The sequence below is a fragment of the Penicillium manginii genome, assembly GCF_028828005.1.
Source record: "Penicillium manginii strain IBT 31320 chromosome Unknown utg000002l:1.0-5564898.0:1.0-5567710.0, whole genome shotgun sequence".
Taxonomy (NCBI): domain Eukaryota; kingdom Fungi; phylum Ascomycota; class Eurotiomycetes; order Eurotiales; family Aspergillaceae; genus Penicillium; species Penicillium manginii.
The window spans coordinates 4,946,807-4,970,805 of NW_026643103.1; the positions used below are offsets into that span (position 1 = coordinate 4,946,807).

A 23,999-nucleotide genomic window follows, 5' to 3' on the forward strand; every position below is an offset into this window, starting at 1 on the left:
GTCTGCTGATATTCCGGTGCTTCAGAAGATTCTCCGTCCACAAGTCACCAAGTCCAACGAAAAAGGGATTCAAGTGTTGCAGAATATGCTTTACGATGCGAAATATCGACACAGTGACTTGTCTCGCAAATTACACGAAGTAGAAACCATGATTCCAGACTCGATAAAGCCGAGCTATGACTCCATTTGAAAAGATCCAAAATGGTACATGCGAAAAGAGCTAGTGACTGAATGTGCGGGTCAGGGTGGATGTTGCAGTCGTGATTGTGGTTGTTAAGCCCTGCGTGCTACACATTCTTACCAAAAGGGCGCGGGGCATTGTACGGTCGAATGCTATTGTTGTGTGAGATTTTGAGGCTTCAGGTCACCTCCGGAGGAAAAGAAAGAAGTACTCAACGGACTGACCATGATGTTCAAATGCGACACTACTACTCATTTTCTGGGAATGGTGAACGCTTGCTTCCCCAAACCCTAAGTTATTGCTGACATGCAGCATGGCCCGTCCCATAAGCCCTAAAACCTCCAGTGCTGCACTAATCATCTTGGCACCCGGACCCTGAATCGCTACTTGTGGCAACACGTCCGTTATATTTGATGAGCCTCGACCGGAGAATAGATCAAAGTGGGCTGACGCTAAGGCTGATGTACGAGGAATGCATAAGGCACGGCCACATTGACAGGGTACTCTCAAACATATCCTCTGAACACTAAACCCTGATGCACGATGCTGGGTATTGTCTCAGATAGAAGCCAATCTGAGGCTCTGCCAAGGTGTGATTCTCTAGCATTTCTGCAGGTATCTGCAGGTGTGGAGTATGCAAAGGATGTCTGATCTAGGACACGCGATCTGGATTCCCCCCCCCGAAGGCTCGATATAAAAGCCCGCCGGACTGGGAGGTTTGCTCTGGGCCCGACTAATCACGAACCACCTGGGAAATATGTTGTCGAGCTTGCTTTTCGCACTTCTTTGCGGCCTGGCTGCTGGCCAGGAAGAAGGTATGTTGATGTCCGAGCATTCCTGCATTCGAAATTAACAAGAAAAAAGCAACCACCAGTGAGCAATGGCTCATTACCCTCAATACATCTATCTTTTGGCCCACGGCCACTAATTACTACTATGGACCTACTACCGGCCCGGAGGCATCTGCAGTCACTTGCAACGCCAAATGGGTCGAATACGCAGGTCGATCCGAGGGCCTGCGCTCTCTAGGGTCAACTGCCACGAGCATCTCGCTCGGTTCCTATGCTACTAGCGAGGGCGCTTGTCGTACCTCCGTATCCCCAGAGGCGTGGTCGGACACTCATACGGGTCCTCTCACTACCCTTTGTGATGGGATTCCGCGAGCCGTGGGTCCTCGTGAAACAGCCACGCAATATTACCCCGGAACTGGTCCCTGCGAAACGGGATATACAACCTACACTAATACGGAGACCCTTTATCGAGAGCCGTCCCCAGTTCCAGACTGCGCTCTCGAAACAAGTGATTGTATCCCAATCTGGCAAACGTATTCTAGCCTGTCAAGCTCCTGGCGCGACTCAATCATCACCTCTGTGCCTGGTGATACTAATAGCCCTATTCGCCCTGAGGACTGTCCCCAGACTATTCGCGAGTACCCAGAAGAGAACCCCTGCTCAAATTGTCACTTCCTTCCAGCCACCGCGACCCTCTTCTACTGGCCCATCTCTACGGCCGATGGCGATCTCTGTCTGCAGAACGGAACGACTGTCCCGGCCTCAGGTCTGAGCACAGCTGTAGTTAATGGCGCCACTTTTACCTCCCCTTCAATCTACGTATCTTTTACATCCATCTACGCCTGGAGCAACCGGCGTGCTCACGCAGGATTCCAATGCGGCGTCGATCACAGCGATGTGGTTATCTCGGTCAACCCAGAAACCGTCTCCTCCATGCGCGGCCATCGGAATGCCAAATACCCGACTATTGGAACAGCATATCCATTCAATTTTGCCGAGTTCATGCCACAAAAGATTGGGAATTATACACAGCCGTTGATCCCATGGCCACAGTTCCGCGGCGGCCAGCAGTGCCCGTTGGCGGATAGCAATACCTGCAGTATCATACGTGACGATTATAGTCCTTGGCTACTGCTCCCGGAGGAGATCCGCGGAGTAGACCCCAGCTGGACAGTATGTGATAACGATTGGTATATTCCGCCCGTGACGATGGTTGCACTTGATAGTGCGACGATCACAGTCACATCGACGCCTGAACCAACCGCCGAGGTATTTGCGGCGGCAGTAGCCAAGAACGCAGTGGCAGCGTCGACGCCGCAGGCCACCACAAGAGGATGGTAACCTAAGAAATTAAAACAACTTTAGGTGGAGGTCCTTGCCAACTTGATACGATGAAACCACTGGCAGATATGCCCAGGTGCCATTCATTACTACTAGTAGTCACAAGTGTTAAGCGAAGGGGAGCATTGGAAGGAAATATAACCATGGCCGCTCCGTGCATTAAAATACCTAAGCAGTCCATTCCATATAAATCTACCTATTCGAAGAGTATCACCGGATCTATTATCAGATGAGCGACACTAGACCAGTTTGACAGCCATGGCGAAAGTTGTAGTCTACCATACATAAGATATCCGGAATTCCAAACGCGGCCGAATTTCCTGATAAACAAAATGCAACAGGGGAGAAAAAAGAGTCCATAATATTCCTCAATCGTTCTTGAATACATTAGATCCAACGACAACCCGACAATTGCTTGAGACCTAAATTAGTCACGAGATATAAAGAGTCGTCATTTAGTTTATTCGGGACTTTGCCAGTCGGGGTTCTGAATGTATCGTTAGTTATATGTAACTCAGTTATTCAAGGGGGAAGCTTACCTTGCGCAGAATGACCAGACCCTCCAGGATGTTGCTGAGCGGAATGTACTGCTCGTCTTCCAGCTCAGCTCTCTCTCCATGGGACAGAAGCACAGGGGTGCTTTGTGTCTGCCATCCGGTGATGGTCTTTGGACGACCCGCCTGGCCAACAACATCCACAGCTTGACCAACACGAACATTGACACTGAGGGGTTGTAGGTCCTCGTCGAGGGTAATGAGGAAACGAGGGAACATCGCTGTGATAAGGAAGTAGAGCAGGTAGTGGTGCTCAGCCAAGATAAATTGCTTGGCGTCAATCAAGGAAATGAGGACGGTGAGCAGACCCGCAGCCGACACACGAGAAAGAACCTGTCGGTCGGTGTGGAACGGGTTCAGGGTCATCGTACCCTTACCCATGTGCAGGAGACCCTGAGCAATGCGAACCATGAACAACGAGTTCTGGTCACGGTGGTAATAACTGGCAAGTTGTCGCAGAAGCTGTGCGAGGCGAGCATTGTTGGTACCCGCACCGCAGAGACCCATAGCAAAGATTGCATTGATAGCCACGTCATTGTCATTGTCGTGACTGTATCTTGACAGGGTGTCATAGACCTTCATCTGGGGGTTACTAGGGCTGATGAGGCCCATCGCCAAGGGAACGGCTCGTCGGATGTTGCTAGAGCCGTAGTGCATAAGGTGACCAAACTGGCGGAGGATCATGTCTTGACCAACATCCTCGCCCATTGAAATAAGTGAGAGACCCAGCACGGCGTAAGACTGAACCAGCTCGTCGCCCTTGTTCTCCTCCTTTTCTTCGATAATGTCATTACAGATGTGAAGAAGCTCTTGGAGCTTGAGCACGGTACCAGTACCAGCCCAGGCACAGACCGAGGCAAGGACTGACGTTGGCTTGGCCATCGGATGGTCAACGGCCTTGAGAATGTCAAGAATAACGTCGACCTCCTCTTGGCGGCCGAAGTAGAGGAGGGCCAGACCAAGGGCCATGAATCGTGTCCACTTGTCCTTCAGTTGCTTCTGGCGCTCCTCATCCATGAGTGTAGTGGCAATGGCCTCGCTGACCTGGTGGTTTGAAGATCCAACGAAAATCAAACCCAGTGAAACAGCTGCCATAGCAGAAAGCTGCATATCAAGGGAGGCATCTTCCACAATTGGCAAGAGGACCTCAAGGAGTTCCTCCTTGTTGGAGCCGGCGTAGGCCAGACCAAGACCCATGATAGATGCCACTCTCATTGGTACGTTCTTAGCCTCAAGGTTATCGGAATCACTCAAGAGGGCAAGTGCCGGGTCGGAATCGAGACGAACGCCGGAGTTCAAGATACCAATGGCGAGCAAAGCACCAGCCTTAACCTGGTCCTCGTTCGCGTAGGTGAATTTGTCGATCTTGTCCAGTCCATCCTCAACATCACGGTGCAGAAGCATGCCCAACGAAGCGGTGGTTGAAAGCATACCATCGTCCTTGGTCTTCCAGACCCATGGTCCCTTTTCTCCCTCAACGAGCATCATCTTATCGTTTCCGAAACCAGCGTTGGCAAAGGAGTTGACGAAGGAACTAGCCAAGTTGTGTCGTGCCGAATCAAGGTTGGTCAGGCCCGCTCCTCGGCTGCTCTCCAGGTGTGTCTTGTAGATATCTTCAGGCATCTTCGGGTCCAAGATGTTGAGCTCCTTTCCAAGCGACTTAAAGTGCTTGGGGATAGATGTGTTGTTCAGGCACTCGGCAAGAGCCTCATCCTCCTCGTCCTCTCCGGACAGGTCAAGCCAGATTTGCTGACGGGCGACCAGGAATGCCATTTGTTTCTTGAGAGCCTTGTCGGACGTGGCGTTGATGTCGCTTTTGATGAGTTCGATGTCGTTAAGTCGGATGGCGAGAACGATCGCTTGGGAAAGCTTGTTGTAGCGAACATAGATCTCGTGTGCAGTGCGGAGGAATTCTTGATCTTCGGGGTAAGTGAGTAGGTTGACCATGCTAACCATGTATAGGCAGACACGGGCATATGTGTTCTCGTCAACAAACCGGGGGATTTCCCCGATGATTTCCATCTCACTCAGAAGGTCGACAGCATCAGCCTCGGCGTTGTGGCTTAGGAAGTAGGGAACCAGAGACAGAGCGAGATCCACCAAGTCTTGCGTCTCCTTCTCTGCATTCAATCGGTTCTGGTATTCCTGTCCAATCTCCAGCGCCAAGTGTCTGATATATTCGTGGCCCCAAGACCCAAGATCCTCCGACTTGGCCAAGAGACGGTATTTCAGCGTCTCTAGCTTCTCCTCGTCTCCGTAGGTCATGCCGAGTACTGAGAGCGTATCGGCCAGCGAATCCTAGAGAGACCCGTTATTAGAATCGAGCTAGACGATGAGACGAGCATCCATGAATTTGCAGAAAAACCAACCTTCACGGCACCCGCATTCCATTTCTCGTAGAGCCCTGTCAATTCGTCGTAATGCGGTCGAAGGAATTTCAGAGGCTTCGGCACTGCTGTCATTGAGGAGGTGGAGGTCTTGATGAAGTTCTTGATAGCTTCCACAGCAGGTCCGTAGAGAGAGGTATCCGATTCCTATGGTAAACGGATGTTAGCATCAACATCAACGTCATTACTGATCAATCCCTCGGAAGAGCATTGTCGCACCTTTAATCGCTCAACGAGCATTTCCAGCTCATCCTTCAATTGTTGGTCCTCCTCACTGAGTTCATCTTCAATAGTGTCAGCCTTTGCTCCTGGATGTTGGGGGTATGACCCGGAGATCACACGGTCTGCTCGCGGATCATCGGTGGTCTGGTGCAGTCGCAACCTACCTTCCTGAGGCTCATCATCCTTCTTCTTTCCATCTGGCGCTGCCTTCTCATCGTTCTGAGGCTTCTTGCTATTCAGCTCGCTGACATCCTCAACCTTGCCCTTGCCCTTGTCGGCGGCGGTTGACCGTTCGCCCTCGTTCGTCATTTCTGACGGTAATCTGGCGACCAGGTCGGTGTGGAATCAAAAGGACGCGACGAAAGCTCTGATGTGAGAGGATCAAGTATGCGGTCGCACAAATGTGAAAGGAAGGAAAGGGGGTTCTGCAGATGGCGAATGATGCAGTTGTTAGCTGGCGACGGAGCCATCGAGCTCGGGCTGTTGCAGCTCCCGGATCCATGATTACATAACAATGCCAAGCCTTCGTCATTGCTCGCTCTAGCACCTTCCAGCCAGACTTCGTTTGGAGAATTTCGTGGACTTCATATATATTAGTGTGTTTATGGAAAGTTATATGTAAATAGACTCCAATTATGATATATAAGTGCAATAGATCAGTTTGGACAAATATCTACCAAAAAAAACCCAACAAGCAAGATCCTTAGAACCAATTTTATAACACCTTGCTCTGAGATAAGACCAGCTCAGGACCGACCAGAGACTGTTCTTGCTCTAGTGGCTTGTTCCTCAGCAGCCAAGACCGTTCCATCATATGATAAGAAAGGCAGCGTGTCGATATCGGCAAGACCCAGTTCGAAGGTATCAAGCAGGGATGTAATGCTAGCTTCTCGACTCACCGGCTTTTCATCAGACGATGTTTCCAATTGATTAAATTTAGACACTTCTGAGGCTTGGTTGTTCCCAGTTGGCTTTTCCTTCGATTCTTTTTCAAGTTGGACAGAATTGATAGATTCTGCAAACTCTTCAGGAAGTCGGTTTAACTCAGTGTGTACCGTTGCTAAGGGGGAGGTAGTACCACTTGCAAATGCAGGATAGATCATGTAGTATCCCTTGTCTTGCATCATCTCCAGTAGATACTCCATGAATGCTGGGTATTTTTGAGAAACCAACTTGTCCTTTGAGGCCCCATTGACCCTGCTTTCCGAGTCCAGACGACTTGAGAGGAAGGAGTGAAACTCAACCCACTTATCACCAAAGTACAAGGCTGCATTGCTGTTTGGCGCTTGCCATAGTAGCGATGGGATCGGCTCTTTCTTTTGATATTTCCCGTTATCAAAGGGTGGTGCTGGTGGCGGTGTAAACGGAGCATTGTCGGGTGATGGCTTAGATCTAGGCAATTCAAGCGAGATTCCCAGGAGGTTCGAGGACGCAGAACGATCTCGAACTGGCTGCTTATAGCGCAAGACACTGTATTTCAGGTAATGATAAAATGAAGGGGACAGTTCTGTCTGGGGAGACAGAAGGAGGAGATGCGTAGTGCTTGGATTTAATGGGTAAAAGCTTTCCACGGTTCGCAGAGAGGAGCCGGCAGGGTCCATGTAGTGAGGCTCAACACGCCGGCGGAGGGTAACATGTCCTTGGAGTTGCGATAGCTTGAGAGATTGCAGGCTCTCTAGTAGCTGAGATTCAACCAGCGGTGGGAGTTCGATTGTTAGTCTAGGTACAGTTCCCAGATAATCAGCCGCGTCTAATGAGCGGACGAGCCTAATGAGTGCTCCCGATGACTGGGAGGCATGAACAACCATGTCAACCCGAATTTCATTCCAGGCTATAATAAACACAACGTTAGATCTTTCAAGTTTGGATGGACAATCAGTCGACAGGGGTGCATATATTTACCTTGCAGAGCGTGGCTTCGAAGAGATGCGACCCACATCAAATCCCGGGAAGCAGTGGGAAGCATGATATGAGGAGTACCACTTTCGGCCTTTTGAACTTCTAATCCATTCAAAAAGAATAAATCTTCCCAGCTTGGTCTCTGGGTAATTATGACTTCTGGAGCAATGAAATCCTGGATGAAATGCAGACCACCAACCACCGCCCGTGCCATAAGAGTGTCGGTAGACTGAGCTGCAGAGTCTGGCCGACCATCTTCCCAGGGAAAGTGTCAGTAAGGATATAAGACTGTATAACTCAAATAGGGTTGACTGACCATGCCATGTCATAGGACATTCCGAGTCGCTGATTCCGTTCACTTGTTTGATACCTTCAATGGATACCTCATCCCTACCCAGCAAGACGACATGAACTCCGTTCAGTTTTGTCCTTGCCATTTCACAAGCCAGAGGCAGAAAATCTGAGATACTGCGAAGGTTCGACCCCGCAAATAGTACGGCGTTGCTAGCTTGGTCCATGGGATACTTCTGGCTGGGAAGAGATTGGGCCAGATTGTAGAACTTGATCTTGTCGCCATACAACTCGTCCTTATCGTAGGTTTCAAGTATCTTGCTATTAGAGAGCTTCGGTTTATCATTTTTGGGAATTGCCGGAGACTGGAATGACCCTCCAGGCGATGCAGGTTTCGGAGGTCTGAGTTTCGTTATGGTCGGATTGTATCGCTCGGCGGCCGGGGTCAGATCGGTCGGCATGTGCTTGAAGAACTGATACACGAGTACGCACACGACGATGAGAATCAAAATGCGCCGAGGTCGAAGAGTGGCTGAGCTTTGAATGGATCGAAAGCGCCCCGGTTCAGGAAGTCGATGGTCGTCATCTTTCTTGCCCAATTCCTCATCAGCCTGCAGTGACATCTTCGCGGGCGCCATGCTGGGTCAACATAGACACCAATGAAGGGCTATATATCAACATAAGGATATTCCTTGGTGTCCAAATCCAAGGAAGCAAGTTGAGCCGTGTGTATCCGCAGTCGAAGGGATGGTCAAGGTAAAGAGAGGGCGCCCCGATTGGAATGGGACGGAGTAGTTATCGCCTTATCGTTGAGCTCCGCGTTTCTTCTCCACTTCCCATCAACTTCACGTCACCCACACGCGCCGGGCAGATTGAACGAAATGGATGGCGAGATGGAAGTCGATTCTCCTGATCAGCGGGGAACCAAACGCCCCGTTGAGGAGACGGAGTCATCTGAGCCAGCCCAGCCAAAGCGGATCAAGGTAGGGAGACGTCCAAACCTAAAGGCCTCGACCTTCTGAGGGCGGTTTCATTGATACTTTGCTAACTTACGATATCATAGGCCCTCGATCCCGATGTGGTCAACAAAATCGCCGCCGGAGAAATTATCGTTGCCCCGATGCACGCGTTGAAGGAGTTGATCGAAAACGCCGTCAATGCAGGCTCCACCTCGATCGAAGTGCTCGTCAAGGATGGAGGATTGAAACTACTTCAAATCACGGATAATGGACATGGGATTGATGTGAGATCTAATAGAACCCCATCCCCTGCGACCTCAAGAATGGTGCTTTCTGACCTTGAATAGCGCGAGGACCTTCCCATTCTTTGCGAGAGATTCACCACATCCAAATTAAAAGAATTCGAAGATCTTACTTCGATTGGCACATATGGTTTTCGCGGCGAGGCTCTCGCTAGTATAAGCCATATCGCCCATCTTACAGTCACAACCAAAACTGCTGGATCAAGCTGTGCCTGGCGTGCACATTATGGTGATGGAAAACTGGTTCCAGCAAAGCCAGGTCAGAATGCAGCTCCCAAAGCCACTGCTGGGCGCGGGGGGACGCAGATAACAGTCAGTATTGCCTTACAATGCCTTTCTTTTCTGTCAGAGTCTAAATTGTTTCGTTACAACAGGTCGAAGACCTTTTCTACAATATTCCCACTCGACGCCGGGCTTTTCGCTCTTCAAGTGAAGAGTATGCTAAGATACTCGACGTGGTCGGCCGCTACGCAGTACACTGTGCTGGTGTCGCCTTTTCTTGTCGCAAACACGGAGACTCGGGGGTGAGCATATCAACTCCATCAAGTGCCACCACAGTCGATCGGATCCGTCAAATACACGGCAGTGCTGTTGCAAACGAACTAGTGGAGTTTGAGATTGCCGAAAAGAAGCTGGGGTTTCAAGCCTCCGGGCTTGCCACTAATGCGAACTACCATGTCAAGAAGACCGTGATATTGCTTTTCATCAATCATCGTGCGGTGGAGTCAACGGCCGTCAAACGCGCGATCGAACAGACTTATTCTGCCTTCTTACCGAAGGGCGGACACCCATTTATCTATCTTGATCTGGAGATTGAACCTCAACGTGTTGATGTCAATGTTCATCCCACTAAAAGAGAGGTCAATTTTCTAAATGAGGATGAAATTGTCGAGATGGTGTGCAGTGAAATTAGATCCAAACTCGCTCAGGTAGATGAGAGTCGAACGTTCTTGACACAAACATTGTTACCTGGGGTTCAGATTGAAACAATCCAACCAGGCCCTGAAAGTGCCTTAACCGGGGAGGGTGCAGCGAGTAGCAAAACAGCAAGCACTCCGAAAACACCAGCGACCTCGAAACGACCTTATGAAAACAACCTCGTGCGTACAGATTCGAAAGTCCGCAAAATCACATCAATGCTCACCCAAGCTCCTATCTCATCTCCATCTCATTTTGGGGCGTCCGCCGACGCTGGTGCCCCGGCATCTTCTATACTGGATGACGGCCTTCTATATGAGATAACCGATCGTCAGCCCCTCCGCATCGCCCTCACCTCCATCAAAGCTCTTCGCAGCTCAGTACGCGCTGCCATGCATAATACATTAACGGAGATGTTCGCATCTCATACCTACGTGGGCCTTGTAGATGAACGCCGACGCCTGGCGGCCGTTCAATCCGGAGTGAAACTCTACTTAGTGGACTATGGACTCGCCTGCAACGAATTCTTCTATCAAGTCGGATTAACGGACTTTGGTAACTTTGGGGTCATCAAATTAGACCCGCCACCGAAGCTCGTGGATCTTCTGAAGATCGCAGCCGAATCAGAGCAACAAGCGAGTCCAAATACTACCGACGATGACGCTGAAGCAATATTTTCCAACGCCGCAGAAGTGGTATCGTGCAGTCTGATCGAGCGTCGGGAAATGCTCGATGAATATTTTTCTATGCAGATTAGCCCTGAGGGTGAGTTGCTCACAATTCCACTTCTACTGAAGGGGTATGTTCCAGCTCTGGCAAAATTACCACGATTTTTGCTCCGGCTCGGACCCTACGTGGATTGGTCTGGGGAGGAAGAGTGTTTCCGAACTTTCTTACGAGAACTCGCGGCCTTTTACACGCCAGAACAACTCCCCACCCCTCCGACCACATCGGATTCAAACGAGGTCGCAGAGGGCACAAATTCAGGCGATGCGTCTACGGCACAAGAAGACCCTATGATTCAAGCACGCCGGCAGAAAATGGCGCGAATGTTGGAACACGCTGTATTTCCCGCTATACGTTCCCGACTTGTGGCTACGTCGCGAATGTTGCAGGGTGTCGTGGAGGTTGCAGACCTCAAAGGACTTTATAGGGTATTTGAGCGGTGCTAAAGCGACAGAAGGAAATGTCAACTTTAAAGTGCGCCGTACAGACCTTGAGGCCTAATAACTCCCACATCGGTGGATAAAATTCAAGGTCAAGTTAAAAAAAAAAAAGTGATCCTTTTTCGACCACGCCATGGCCTTATGAACGGCCGATAACACATGTACCCATAGTCAATACAGGGGTAAAGAAAGAAGTAGAAGAGAGGAGAGGTAAGATGCATGTAGCCAAAGAGTTGGTATGCCATCTGCAATGCTCCATAAATCCCGGATTGATGCAAGTAATCACCCAGTATTCTTCGTCGCACGACAGAAACAGCGAGATGGAAAAAACAGCAGAAAATAAAAGCGGAAAAGCCGAGGATAACCTGAAAACGACTCTTGGCTAAAGGTGAAATGATATGGAAAGAAGTAAATATGTCAGAATTTGTCCCAAGATGGTGCTCTGGTGAGACAAAAAGAAAGAAGAAAGAAGAAGAAAATATCATGCGACGACGTCGAGGTATTGATTGTATCGTCCACATGGCGGTTGATAATCCTGTTCCACCAAATCTTCGCAACGCCATGCGCCAAGACAAATCTGAAACTCTGAAGGTCATCTCGTGTTCGTGAAAATCGTAGGTCAAATCGTTCAACATAAAAGTCTTGCAATGCTGTTGGATACCCAAGCAAAGGCAAAGATAAAGAATGGTAATTAAAAATGTCGCGACCGTTCAAGTGGGTTCTGAGAGGTATTGGAAGAGAAATGTCGATCCGTGATCGATACGTAGTAGGCGCTCAGCTTCTCGAGTATGGTTTGTTAAGTAGCGCAATCTCACGGGCAACGCTAGCCCATTCTAATTCTCGCTGTATCTTGACGTTACGCTTCTTCATCTGACGCTCTTCCCATTGTAGAAGCTCATAACTATCAACAAGGTTAGCTTTGCGGTTCCCGAGGGAAATATCGTGGTAAATGGGTCTTACACAAAGCGAAGATGGGGCTGGATAATGACGTTCAGTCGCCGAGCCCGAACAAAGCAACTAAATAATGTTAGTACACTTTAAATAAACTTACATCGGACAAAACCTACTATGCTCGTGGGAAAGAGAGACCCTTGGTTGCCATGACTTCGGCGATGCAAATGCTGGCGGACCGAGAAACCCCCACGCGGCAGTGAACCAAGGTTGCGCAACCGTCCTGCTTCCCTTTTTCTGGTCACAGAAACGTCAGCACATGAAAAAGCCCCAAAAAAATTTCAACGCGACATGATTCTTTCCAATTGTGGCACTCACCGATGAATGCTAAGCAACGATCGATTTCTTCCCAAAGCGGGTCAATACCGTTGTCTTGGACATTGTCGATATACATCAAATTCTCCGTGCCCCATTCAGCGCGTTCAGCGTCGCTCCATGAGACAGGTTCACCGATGCTCAAGACACGTTTGATGCCAAGCTCGGTCAATAGCTGCGGGTTATTGGCATGATGAAGATTTCCCAGATAGAGATAAGGCAAGATACGACTGGGTAGAGAACCGTCCATCTTCAAGAACCACGGTGGATCCCGTATGCTTGATGTATCAATCGAATGGGACACCGGACTTTCCTGGAGCAGGCGGGGTTGTATATGACTGAGGAAGGCGACATCGGTCGGATATGTGAAAAAATTGCGCTTCTTTTCGCAGTGCAATCTAAGCCAGGCCTCATGGGCCGGAACTCCTTCGGCAAACATGAAGTATGCCACGGCAAGAAGAGAGCTTTCTGTATATCCATCTGCACAATGAATGAATACCTTGCGAGGCTGTCTACTTGGTTCTGTGTTGGCCATGACAGCATCAGCGTCAAGAACTGCCGCCTCCGCAGGCTCATCCGGATTGGCAAGATAGTATATCCATCGGATGGTGTTGACAAGATCTTCCACTTCGCGAGTGTTGCCGGAAGGAAGGACAATAGACCCAGATGACGGGAATTCCATCCGCTGCGGGCCATCTTCGAGCTGCTTATCGACCATACCCAGGAAACGTGGGCCTGGAATACTGGCGAGGTCGCTTGCTTCGATCAGAAGGTCATAGTCGTCTTCCTTTGTTGGTTCGCATAGACCAGGCCTGAGTAAGTAGTCCGGTGTTGGCCCTAGCCAGACATTTGCTGATATTTCTGAAGCTCGAGACATGCCACACATCTCCGACCGCTCCCATTGAACTGGCGGAAAGGATTAGTATGTTGGGAAGGCGACAGGAAAGAATGGTCTCAAAACCTACAGAAGTCCATCACCTGGCCAGTAGATTGGCCCCTCGCGTCAATGGCTACCAGATTAGGGTGTTTCTTCTCGAAGTCGGCAAAGGTACCTGATAAAAAAAATCAGGTCAGTTAAAAAGATATTTCCCATACATAAATAGGCGGTACTGACTTGTAACAACAAAGGTGTTGTATGTTGGTCGTTCATGAAGAGCGTCATGCTTCATCCGCCATGCCTGTTGCGCCAACGTAAAATCCTCCGCCAGCGCAAGGAGCTCAGACTTGCTCGATCCGTCTTCTGCGTATACAACAATATCCGACATGGCAACTAGCTTGGCGGTCTGGATCTGGAAGTTCCGCACCGAGAATCCATCTGGTGGATCTGCCATCAAGAAACGTGATGAAGGAGAAAGCACTTCGCTTGCGCAAACGGCACCCTTGATACGTGCTCTGCTCAGATCGCCGCCAAGCTTGACGACAGTGATGCCTCGCCAGCACTTTGGTGTCCGGCGCGAAGTCCGCTTGCGACTCGAAAAAAATCCCAGCTGCAAGTGATTATCGGGGTGAAGCCCATGTAACCAAGGGAACATTTGAGCAGGGTCCGACAGGGGCTGCGATGCAGCATGTTCCAGCGCAGCAGCCAATTTATCTCCATCGATGGCATACACTGTGGGAGATGGAAGGCGAGAGATACGTACAAAAGAGTCTGGTGGATACAGGAGAGACAAAGTCTGTTCGGGAAAGCTTCTCGGTATAGAAGGAGATTCGACGGGGGCGCTGTCAGCGGGGGATGGCCCCGTGGGACACACCGGGATGTGTTTATTGGGAATTGGGCTGGGTCTTCGGTTCACATTTAGTGCCGATGGAATTGGAGATGGAGGAGGGGTCGAATGGTGCAGCGTTTGCTGCTGAACGAGGACAGTCGCCATGATCAAAACAGGGTCGCCGATGGGGCAAGTTCAACAATCGTAAGTCGGTTTCTGAAAGAGGATTCGTGTTACGTTTATCGGTAGCCAGGCGACCAGAAGATCACATCCTTCGCACACTGGATGAGTGGATTGAGTTGATGGTTGCAAGTTGCAAGTTGCAAATTACCGAGGCTATATTGTTGGTTGGTCAGGTCAGTCAGGCGAGTCCTTGGTATATGAGACAACCAGAGATGGTATTGTAGTTTTCAAGGGAGCAGCAGTTGAGAACCACTCTAAAGCATGTCTGGAATGACAAAGGGGGAGAGGAGGGGAGAAATACAGTTATCAAAGGCCCACAGTCATACGACGCCGGTTGATAATAGGGTGAGCAAGGGGGACAAGGAATCCAACCAGGAAGCAGTCGATTGTCAGAATGGGGGGGGGGGCAAGTGAAGAGGGGAATCACAAGAAAAAGAACAAAGAATGATCTCGGGTGAAGTAAGGTAAAGTGATGGTGATGCGATGTTTGGAAAAAAGAAGGGAAGCAAAGAGGAGAGGAGAGGTGTAGTTGAGGTGTGCGGCCCGTGGGACAAGACCATCCAAGATGCGGGCGTGTTATCGGCGGAGTGTCGCACACTCCAATCCCAAATCCCACACACCTCCCGGAATTATTTCGCCTTTTTTGGGTTTGCTCCTTTGAACTTGGTGGACCACACCCTTGTTCAATATCCCTGCAACCTACTGTACGGGATGTATGTACATGAATCCCCTCTCTGTGGTTTGCTTTTAATCTCATCATCATCACTTATCATCGGCGTCATGCCCCTCCTCCACTGGCTCTCCCGGGTCTGGTCCCCCCCCGTTCACAGTCCCGAGTATCCACTGTTGACCCACGGCGGATCCTATCAAAACACGATAAACCTATCTGAAATCTATCGACCATTACTCTGGCGGGTCTTACTTCCCCCCGGGAACCCCGCGAGAGCGCCTCGATACACGCTAGACCACCCCTCCCACGGACGACCTCATCTCGGGGCACCAATCATTAACGGGCATCAATGGCCATGACGCTGAGATTCTTATACGCCCCTCGTTCTCGGCCCAGATTCCTGTTCACCCAGTCTTGTCTGTGCGTCTGGGGTCACCTCCACTCGCTTCCTCTACGAATCGTCGGTCGACAAGAGACAAAGAGACCCCGCACACATATTTCCTCAGTCCTGCATAACCGTGGTTTCCGTGGAATGCCGGTTGAACTCAATTTTCTCTCTCTCTCTCCAGCTTCTTATTCAACGAAGAGAGATGGGAAGCACCCGTCAAAGTGGACCAGAAAAGTGGGCCGAGATGCCGGGATGCTGACAGGTTAGGATCCGCCGAGCGAAGCTGGGCAGACAAAATCCACAATAATGGAGCCCCGTGTACATACAGTCGCCTGGACTTCTTTCCGGCCGTACTAATTTAATTACGGAGGAGCAGAGGAGCGCAAGACTGGGACTCGGACTGGGGCTGACCCCGGATCGCCCATGCGCGCTCCACGCTCCACCAAGTGGGGAGAGAGATATGCGGGCAGCACCAAATATTCAACATCCCAGCATGGCACCCAATTTATGTCGCGCTCTATTAATAAACAAAACAGGACAACACTTCACACCATCACTCTTTAATATCACCCCTCATGTGATGGCCAACATGAACTCGCAGATGGACTCGGAATAACTAGGAACCTAATGGCTACGACCAGCGCACTGGTGCCCAAAGGAAACACACCAGGTGTGTGTGTCCAAGGTGGCACCGCAGGAGAAGGATGGCTTGTCAATGTCTGGTGTACCTAGAGTCTCTCCGTACCTGGAAGTCACCCCTCCTTCTAGCCCTCTGGCCCCCTCTAGCCCCCTCGCATAGCGCTTGGAATCCGGGCCACCAGGATCCAGCAGGGAAAATAAACCCACCCCTGTGGCTGCACTCGAACTATGTAATTGGTTGGCAATTTCTCGCATCTCCTTGACTAGCCGTCACATATACATAAGCTGCCGGTTATGTCAGGTGGGGTTTTTCGAAACGATCAGGAAAGGCCTCTGTAGATCCCCTAAGGCTGTCTTGATTCTCAGGAGACTGGATATGTCGATCGTAGGCGTTGGAGTTGAGCCCCCGCAGTATGCCTTGCTGGGTGGCGAGTGCAGATGTCCACGCCACGCCAACTTCCCTGTAAGAGTTAATACGGTCGTGGGATCAGCACATCGCTTGCCTTACTCCCTCCCGAAGATGTGCCTGAAAGTGCCTCTGTTGAAAGTTTATTGGCATAATCGACAAGTCATAATATGTCGATGTGAATTCGGCTATTTGGGCTCTACTTCATCAAACTAGTCTGCCAGTGGGAATCTAATACACAAGCTGGGATCCAGCGTAAGATGGATCAATACATAATACTAGTACTGCAGTGGGCTTGAGTTTGGGTATGCAAAATACATACTACCTAGGTATATATAGATCTCACTCTACTTTTACTGTCCTTGCTCACGTTTGTTTCACCCGAGTTGCAATCAGATCAGAAGGTAACACATTGGATCTAAAGCGAGCCACATCGTCACCAACCCGGGAATTTGCAGCGAGGAACCAATACACGCAGTAGCAGCCATTAGCATCGCCCTCTACTTAGTAAGAAAAAGAAAACATGCTAACGCAACGGGTAGAAATGTCGGCTGGGCCGCCAATTTAGATTGTGGACTGGCGTCCACTGACTAGCTACAACAGGCATGAACCGCGTCTATTAGGAATCAAACAGACCCGCTTGGATGGTTGCAGAGATATAATTGGATAATTTTCCATTGGATGAATAGAATGTATGCCTGTAATGCGGATAGCTGCCGTCCAGTACCTTACGAGGGTCACGCATATGCAATACGCCTTATATACAGTCCCGTGCAGGGGTCCTGTTTGTGATTGTTTGTGGTTCTTTAATATTGGTTGGTCCTGATCCTGAGCGGCCGGTTTTTGGGCCGCAATTGCCTTCCCAATTTGGATTGCTAGTTTAATTTCCAATGTACATACTGTATCTACAGGAGTGACTAGGAACGGAATTGGCTTTCGGCGGTGGAGATGGTCCAGGTATTCCCTGTCCTCGCGTCTTGCGATTGTAGAAGCCACGATCCCTCTGACCAGAAATTCCCAAATGCGTAGCAGACCCCTCCACCACCAAGTAGAAGAACAGCGTCGGTCCCAATCGTATGGGCGACGTGGCCGGTAAGCAATGGTCTTGGTCCCTCAAATCCTGCTCCGAGTCCGATGCTTGAGATGACAGTTGGGTCGCATTGCTTCTTTTCTGATAACGTCACCAGTTGCTGGATGTCCAGCAGTAAGATTTCTTTGTCAGCTGGAACGATCTGGCGAGGGATAATACCTCCAGCAACAATCAGGCCGAACGACGTTGTGTTAACTGTTGCCCCAAATCGACTCAGAAAGGGGGAAAGCTGGGGTACGGCATCCCTGATGCTTTGGGTAAGATCTGTGATCTCCACTTGCAAAGATCCATCCTCACAGCGAGAAAGATCCCATGACCAAAAGTCTTCTAGAATAGTTCCAGTGGTCCCGATACCTCCAAACAAGACACCAGAGTGGTCGTTTATCTTTGAAAAGCTTGCTCCGAAGCGCGCCTGAGGTGAAGAACCGACCGCCTTGACCTTGACATCTTGCCATCCTCGCTCGTCCTTATCGTTCCATAGCACCCAGCTATCAAGGAGCAGATGGTTGTTGGATTTGCCACCATAAACAAGGATAGAACTTGTTTCATCCCCGCATAAAACGTCGGTGGCGTTGTGTCGGAATCGCGGCTGAGGCAGGGGTTGCACCTGGCTCCACGAATTATCAAGTCGTATCCAGCAGTCGCCCAGGGGAGCAGTGGGAGATGTCCTGCCACCCACAAGAAGACATCCAGAATTGCTGGCCAATGGGGTAACAGTGTGACACATCCGCGTGGGTATCTGGGCCGGCGGAACTGTTGAGAGTGGCTCGCCAATACTTTCAATGCGAGTATACAGATCCGTGGAAGCTAAGCGTGATTGCTCGCCTTGACCACCATGATAACCGACAGAATGGTCACTATCTGGCACCAATGCGCCATATCGTCGGCGGCCATTATTTTCGGGCGAACAATGCGGTGTCAGTGCAAATCGAGACGAAACATCAACGGAAGCATGCTGATTGGTGATTTCGGGGCATTTGGTCTTTTCTGCGCCGGGACTATTTGATGCGATCAACACGAAATAGTGGGACGCAAAAACTGCAAATTCTTCCCACTCATCAAAGGCTTCGAACGAATCCAGCCCGATACGTATCGAATCGGGTAGGAATTCGCTATCAGACCATAGGTCCCACAAGCTTCTTGCTCGGGCTTCAGACCAACCAGCATTTCGGAATCGTTGTTCCTGTTGGGCAAGCGTGGGAAACTCGTGGATCGAGAATAGAGGCGCCCGTACTTTGTTAAAATGGGTCATCATGGTCTTCGCAAACGGGTGGTCAGGACCATCTGGGAAGAATTGCTCCAAAATACAAAATTGGACATCTATACAAACACATTCTTGAGTTAGCGTGCAGTCGCTTTGCCAATCAAAAAGAACAAGGTGCCCTATTCCTCACTCACCATTAGTTAGCTTTGAGGCCCATGTGACGATATTATGGGCAGACTTGACATCCATATAAGTCAAAGAAACTTCCGCTAAGAAAAGCACCGAGCAGTCGGTAGAAGGCAGGACACTAGTGCGCAATACCTCGTCAAGCTTTTTCAAGTTGTACATATCACAGCCCACGGCAATGTATCGAGAGCTACGAATTTGGATAGGGTCCTCGTATTCGCCAAATTGAGCATCCTCCAATACGCTGGTGATTTCGTTGGATTCTTGAATGGTTCTCTTCTTATGATCCATGAGCTTTTCGTAGTCGATGTCCACGAATATGGTATGCCCATTACGGCCTGCCTTTTTCTCATCGCTGAGCAGCATGAAAGGCAAAGGATCACTGCACATTTCGTTCAGTATGATGCGTTGAGCACAATATGCTAGCTTTGTTAACTCACTATCCACATCCCAAATTCAAAACGTATTTGGGTTTATCTGCCGGTGCTTTCTCCATGAATTGTCGAACTGTCTCCGCCATGGCATACATTCGGAACCAATAACCACGATTGATGATTGGTGACCGGCGCTGTGGTTTCTTCACAAAACAACTAAAAAAATGAGGTTCGGGTAGGTAGATTCTCTCAACGCTTCGCTTGGACGCAATGCTGCTATTGTTCGTCTGCGATAATCTGTGAGCATTTGGCGCATTTGGTACATCTGGCGGCTAATGCCTCTATTCAGGGAGTACAAAGTACATACCCCCATGACCTCATCAGCTGCCTTTTCGGCCTTGGAAGAGCCTCGAGAGGCAGCCATTGCTGGCTTCTTTGCTAAGCCCATGACTTGTGGAATCAATCTGAATGGTGCAAAGTATTAGTATTCCCAGCAGACTAAAACTAAATTTCTCTATCGATAAGAAAATCGTAGGCGGTGGGCAATCAAAGTGTGGCCCGAGCGCCTCGGCGACTCTCGCTTGTGACGACGATGTTCTTCTCAGCTTCTCCGCAAATCCGATCTTCACCAGCGCGTTGACCTGGCACCGAAACTTGGGTCACTAGAGCGATGATAGGAACCGACCGGTAACGGGCGACTCCTTGCTAGCTCAGCCCCATCTCTCATCTTCCCCAAGCTCAAGCGGGGTACCATCTACAGCTCCTGTATCCACCTCCGCACCCTAGCCAACTTGCGCGCCACCGCCAAAATGGCGATGAACTTTGTCACCTTCAACCAGGACTACAGTTACCTAGCTGTCGGTTAGTTTCACTACCTCCCTGCCGTCAAAAAAGGGTTGATCTGGACAAAGAGAGCATGTTTACTGACATCAGCCAGCCACCTCCAAGGGATTCCGCATCTTCACCACCGATCCCTTCGCGAAAAGCTATGAAACAAAGGAAGGGAATATTGCCGTGATTGAGATGCTATTCTCAACCTCACTGGTAGCCCTGATTCTTTCTCCTCGCCGCCTACAGATTACAAACACTAAGGTTCGTTCAAGCTTGCACCTACAAGGCAACCAGGCCTAATATACGAGGCCTAGAAAGACTCCTCTGACAATATGAAAATAGCGCCAATGCACGATATGTGAATTAACGTTTCCGACCACAGTGCTTGCTGTGAAACTAAATCGCAAACGTCTTGTCATTGTTCTTGAAGATCAAATCTACCTCTACGATATCCAGACCATGAAACTCTTATCCACGATTGACACATCGCCAAACCCTCACGGTACGTTCCTTTCCCTTTCCCTGTCTATGAATTCCCGAGTTCAGCGCTAACGGTGTCTTTTATATTTTAGCTATCTGTGCCTTAGCCCCTTCATCCGAAAACTGCTACATGGCGTACCCCCTTCCCCAAAAGGCACCCGCAGCCTCGAAACCACCCGCACATGCACCCCCCGGGACAACTCATGTCTCACCTACAACCGGCGATGTCCTTATCTTCGATTCCTCAAAATTAGAAGCTATCAATGTCATTGAGGCCCACCGTTCTCCACTAGCATGCATCACACTCAACAGCGAAGGAACTCTGCTTGCGACTGCCTCGGACAAGGGAACGATTATTCGAGTATTCTCGGTTCCAGATGGTCACAAACTGTACCAGTTCCGACGAGGTTCCATGCCATCTCGCATCTTCAGCATGTCCTTTAACACAACATCGACCCTACTTTGCGTCTCATCTTCGACTGAAACCATTCATCTCTTTAAGCTAAGCCAACAAGGGCCAGCATCAGACAGCTCACCTCCATCACACTCTCCAGTTGGCCGCGACTCAACGTACGGGGCCAGTCCATTTGGAAGGTCGCATGAGGAGGATGAAATGAGCGGTGAGACCAGCTCAGAACTTTCCCAAAGAAAGCACAACGGGACTTTGATGGGGATGCTCCGCCGGACATCGCAAAATGTTGGAGGAGTGGTCGCTGCCAAAGTGGGGGGGTTATCTTCCCAAGGGCGTTAGTGAGATGTGGGAGCCTGCGCGGGATTTCGCGTGGATCAAAATACCACGAGCGAGTCCAGCAGCGGGCAGTAACAACACAACTGGTCCTCTTCGAAGTGTGGTGGCTATGAGCAACAACACTCCCCAGGTTATGGTTGTGACCAGTGATGGAAATTTTTACGTCTTCAACATTGACTTGTCGAAGGGCGGAGAGGGAACTCTCACCAAGCAATACTCGTGAGTCTAAAAGCCGAGACAGTTAATTGAGAGATGTACTAACAATATTCTAGGGTGATTGATTCGACTGACAGGCTAGGATACCCTGCTGCGGATTACTGAGCACCGGGATTTCTACCCGTCTTCCATTCTAAGGCTGAATAACTTTCCCGTGGATGAGACCGAAACCTCGTAATGATCATGCGTCGATGAAATCCACGGGAAATTCCAGCTTTTGAATGAAGTACGATGCAAATCTCGTTTTACGGAGGCGTTTTTATCGAAGTCTGGCGTTTTCTGTTGTCCCTTGTTCTCCTATAAGTGCCCACGGGTGGTGGCTCTCACTCGGGCTCTCTCTCTTTCGGCCATTATTCCCCTCGTTCCGAGCGTTAGCGTATTGATTTGTTTTGGCACTGGCCATGCTGCAATCTCCTGATTATCTGGCCGTTCTTGCCAGGTTTCCGTCCGGTCTGTTTACTGGTTGCATTTGATACACTCCACTTCCAAATTTGCTTCCACAATAGGTACATATTATCTGTTTCTCGGATCCACTCTTGAAAGGCCATTCTGCATAGTATGAGTACAACAACTCCATTCCCGAGATCATATACCTAGGTAGCCAGATCTTTGGTCAATTTACTCCGTAGATCATCGGAGTTTGGTTGCGGGGTTTTCGAGTGACCAATGATGAACCCTTTTGCCATAGCTTGTGGCATACCTGACTATGAATACGAAAGGCCGTAGGGAGACAACTGAAAAAAAGCTAGCCACATGTGGGATTCAAGTTGTGGATGCCCAAATGCTACTGGGGGAATAGTACACAAATGCCATGGACAAATCCTAAAATCCATGATGGCTGGTGATTGAACCTTGGAAGGTGATGAGGGTTGTTTGCTATATAGCCTTTCGGCGACTGCCAGTGGCTATTTTATAACTTCTAGTGCTCAATGTGCGTCATTTTCGCTCTTCCCATGATCAGCATCGGCATTGCTTAACTACAAGGGCGAGCTACGTATTGTGAAAAAGCCAGTCTTTCATAGATGACCATTGGGATGAGAAATGATCACCATCTTCATCGCAGCTAAAATTTCACTATGCCGGCTATATGTATGTATGTACTTACGTACAAGGATGCACGTCTAACTCTATCTCTTTCGTCTATGTCCATATCTTCACCTCCAGGGCTGCTTTATGTATCTGTTAGTAATGGTTATACAAGAATGTGGTGTCGGGCGGTAATCAATGGCCGCCTCCGGGCGATAAGCCCGTTACGGCGAACTCCGCGTCTCGGTCCAGAGTGGGTCAATGTAGTAAACCAGCCCGTGCCCGATAGAAGCCGCCAGTGGCCCAACCTATGTCAAATTAGCAAAGGTTCTTTCTTGATAGATAAGGCTTGTCGAAGGCTGTGCCAAAAACCCCGGTACGGTCCAACTTACCCAGTGGATCCAATGATAGGTGGGAAACTCCGACGCCACATATGCTCCAAAGCACCGTGCGGGATTAAGACCTGCAGATAAGAACGTTATTTAATGTCCAACCCCTGGCTCGAGATTCTTGCTTCGCCATCTCCTGGTTGTGCCACTTACTCGCACCGATGTATCCCTCGCGAGTGAATGCGGTTCCCCAGCTCACTATACCAAGGACCACGCCAACGAACCAGGGACCAGTGGCTGGGCCAAAGACCTTGCCTTGTCGCGGGTCTAGCGCAACACCAAAGGCTAGGAAAATCAAGATCAAACAGGCCGCAAATTCGATGACCAGGCCATCTTTGGCAGGTACCATGGTGGTATCAATGTGACACCCTCCAACGGTGATTTCCCGATTGCCGTAGGCACTGTTCAACATAAGGCCAGCCAATGCACCGCCGAGAGTCTGGCCAGCTATGTATAGTACCATTCGCGGAAAGGAAATGATACGCGCGAAGAAAGTGGCTAGCGTAATTGTCGGGCTAATGTGGCCTCCACTCGAGGGAGAGAAGGTGTAGATCAACAGCGGAGTCAGAAGGAGATTGGTGATGCCGCCGAACAGTGGGGAGAAGAAGGTGACAGTATGGTAGACGCCGGCTTCGGTCAGCGGCGAAGTCGTCTTTGCTAGTGGGTGGGTAGTCACCCAGGACGAGATGAAGACGTTCATTAAGCTCGCTGTATAAGATCTGGGTCAGCCATCTTCAATTGTGATATCACCACATGGTGAGAGCATCCTAGTGTGAGGACAGAGATTTCTTCCATCCTCGGATATGGAAGGAAAGACGCTCTTACCGATACATTCCAACATGGCGAACTTCCATAGATCAGGACTGAGAAATCCCCGTAGATCGAAGATCTCGGCCAATGTCATGCACGGTGCAGCATCGGGCACTCTTTCCAAGACATCGACATTCTTGGGGTCATTCCGGTCGACGATGAAGTCCTGATTACCACCCAAACGACCCGCGAATGGAGGTATAGCGGGCTCGAGGTACGGATGATCGCCCTCAAGCTCGGTCTGGGGCAAATAAGCTACGACCATTGCGTTTCGATTGAGTTTCACCTGGATCAGGTACCCTTCTGCGCGATTAGGCAATCGGTGATGAAACCTTGCCTTGGCTGCGGTGGTGAAACGTAACGAGCTTCTCGCTCA

The 23,999-nt window shown here is 49.8% G+C and overlaps 9 protein-coding genes across 9 annotated transcripts; 4 read left to right on the top strand and 5 right to left on the bottom strand.

Annotated features, from left to right (window-relative positions):
* Positions 1–938: 938 nt before the first annotated feature.
* Positions 939–2,313, top strand: N7533_003141 (uncharacterized protein; the record flags this gene model as incomplete). The annotated part of the gene is made up of 2 exons (XM_057099791.1): positions 939–996; positions 1,211–2,313. 2 exons carry the CDS (start codon positions 939–941, stop codon positions 2,311–2,313), a joined length of 1,161 nt encoding a protein of 386 aa, XP_056964927.1.
* A 460-nt stretch (positions 2,314–2,773) lies between these two features.
* Positions 2,774–5,785, bottom strand: N7533_003142 (proteasome regulatory particle base subunit RPN1; the record flags this gene model as incomplete). Its single annotated transcript, XM_057099792.1, has 4 exons — positions 2,774–2,800; positions 2,853–5,165; positions 5,237–5,401; positions 5,474–5,785. The coding sequence occupies 4 exons, from the start codon at positions 5,783–5,785 to the stop codon at positions 2,774–2,776; spliced, it is 2,817 nt and encodes a 938-aa protein (XP_056964928.1).
* Positions 5,786–6,222: 437 nt separating this feature from the next.
* Positions 6,223–8,304, bottom strand: N7533_003143 (uncharacterized protein; the record flags this gene model as incomplete). The annotated part of the gene is made up of 3 exons (XM_057099793.1): positions 6,223–7,307; positions 7,379–7,630; positions 7,692–8,304. 3 exons carry the CDS (start codon positions 8,302–8,304, stop codon positions 6,223–6,225), a joined length of 1,950 nt encoding a protein of 649 aa, XP_056964929.1.
* Positions 8,305–8,547: 243 nt separating this feature from the next.
* On the top strand, positions 8,548–11,017 carry N7533_003144 (mismatch repair ATPase MLH1; the record flags this gene model as incomplete). Its single annotated transcript, XM_057099794.1, has 4 exons — positions 8,548–8,649; positions 8,730–8,909; positions 8,973–9,239; positions 9,302–11,017. The coding sequence occupies 4 exons, from the start codon at positions 8,548–8,550 to the stop codon at positions 11,015–11,017; spliced, it is 2,265 nt and encodes a 754-aa protein (XP_056964930.1).
* Positions 11,018–11,425: 408 nt separating this feature from the next.
* On the top strand, positions 11,426–11,620 carry N7533_003145 (uncharacterized protein; the record flags this gene model as incomplete). The annotated part of the gene is made up of 1 exon (XM_057099795.1): positions 11,426–11,620. One exon carries the CDS (start codon positions 11,426–11,428, stop codon positions 11,618–11,620), a length of 195 nt encoding a protein of 64 aa, XP_056964931.1.
* Positions 11,621–11,785: 165 nt separating this feature from the next.
* pps1 (tyrosine/serine/threonine protein phosphatase PPS1) lies at positions 11,786–14,148 on the bottom strand (the record flags this gene model as incomplete). Its single annotated transcript, XM_057099796.1, has 6 exons — positions 11,786–11,912; positions 11,972–12,028; positions 12,079–12,199; positions 12,281–13,183; positions 13,243–13,329; positions 13,392–14,148. The coding sequence occupies 6 exons, from the start codon at positions 14,146–14,148 to the stop codon at positions 11,786–11,788; spliced, it is 2,052 nt and encodes a 683-aa protein (XP_056964932.1).
* A 3,038-nt stretch (positions 14,149–17,186) lies between these two features.
* N7533_003147 (tRNA methyltransferase PPM2) lies at positions 17,187–19,571 on the bottom strand (the record flags this gene model as incomplete). Its single annotated transcript, XM_057099797.1, has 4 exons — positions 17,187–18,679; positions 18,758–19,131; positions 19,190–19,410; positions 19,491–19,571. 4 exons carry the CDS (start codon positions 19,569–19,571, stop codon positions 17,187–17,189), a joined length of 2,169 nt encoding a protein of 722 aa, XP_056964933.1.
* Positions 19,572–19,932: 361 nt separating this feature from the next.
* On the top strand, positions 19,933–21,503 carry N7533_003148 (phosphoinositide binding protein ATG18; the record flags this gene model as incomplete). Its single annotated transcript, XM_057099798.1, has 6 exons — positions 19,933–19,984; positions 20,061–20,215; positions 20,297–20,456; positions 20,527–21,131; positions 21,178–21,401; positions 21,455–21,503. The coding sequence occupies 6 exons, from the start codon at positions 19,933–19,935 to the stop codon at positions 21,501–21,503; spliced, it is 1,245 nt and encodes a 414-aa protein (XP_056964934.1).
* Positions 21,504–22,648: 1,145 nt separating this feature from the next.
* N7533_003149 (uncharacterized protein) lies at positions 22,649–23,888 on the bottom strand (the record flags this gene model as incomplete). Its single annotated transcript, XM_057099799.1, has 4 exons — positions 22,649–22,732; positions 22,817–22,887; positions 22,967–23,521; positions 23,639–23,888. 4 exons carry the CDS (start codon positions 23,886–23,888, stop codon positions 22,649–22,651), a joined length of 960 nt encoding a protein of 319 aa, XP_056964935.1.
* Between the last annotated feature and the right edge of the window lie 111 nt (positions 23,889–23,999).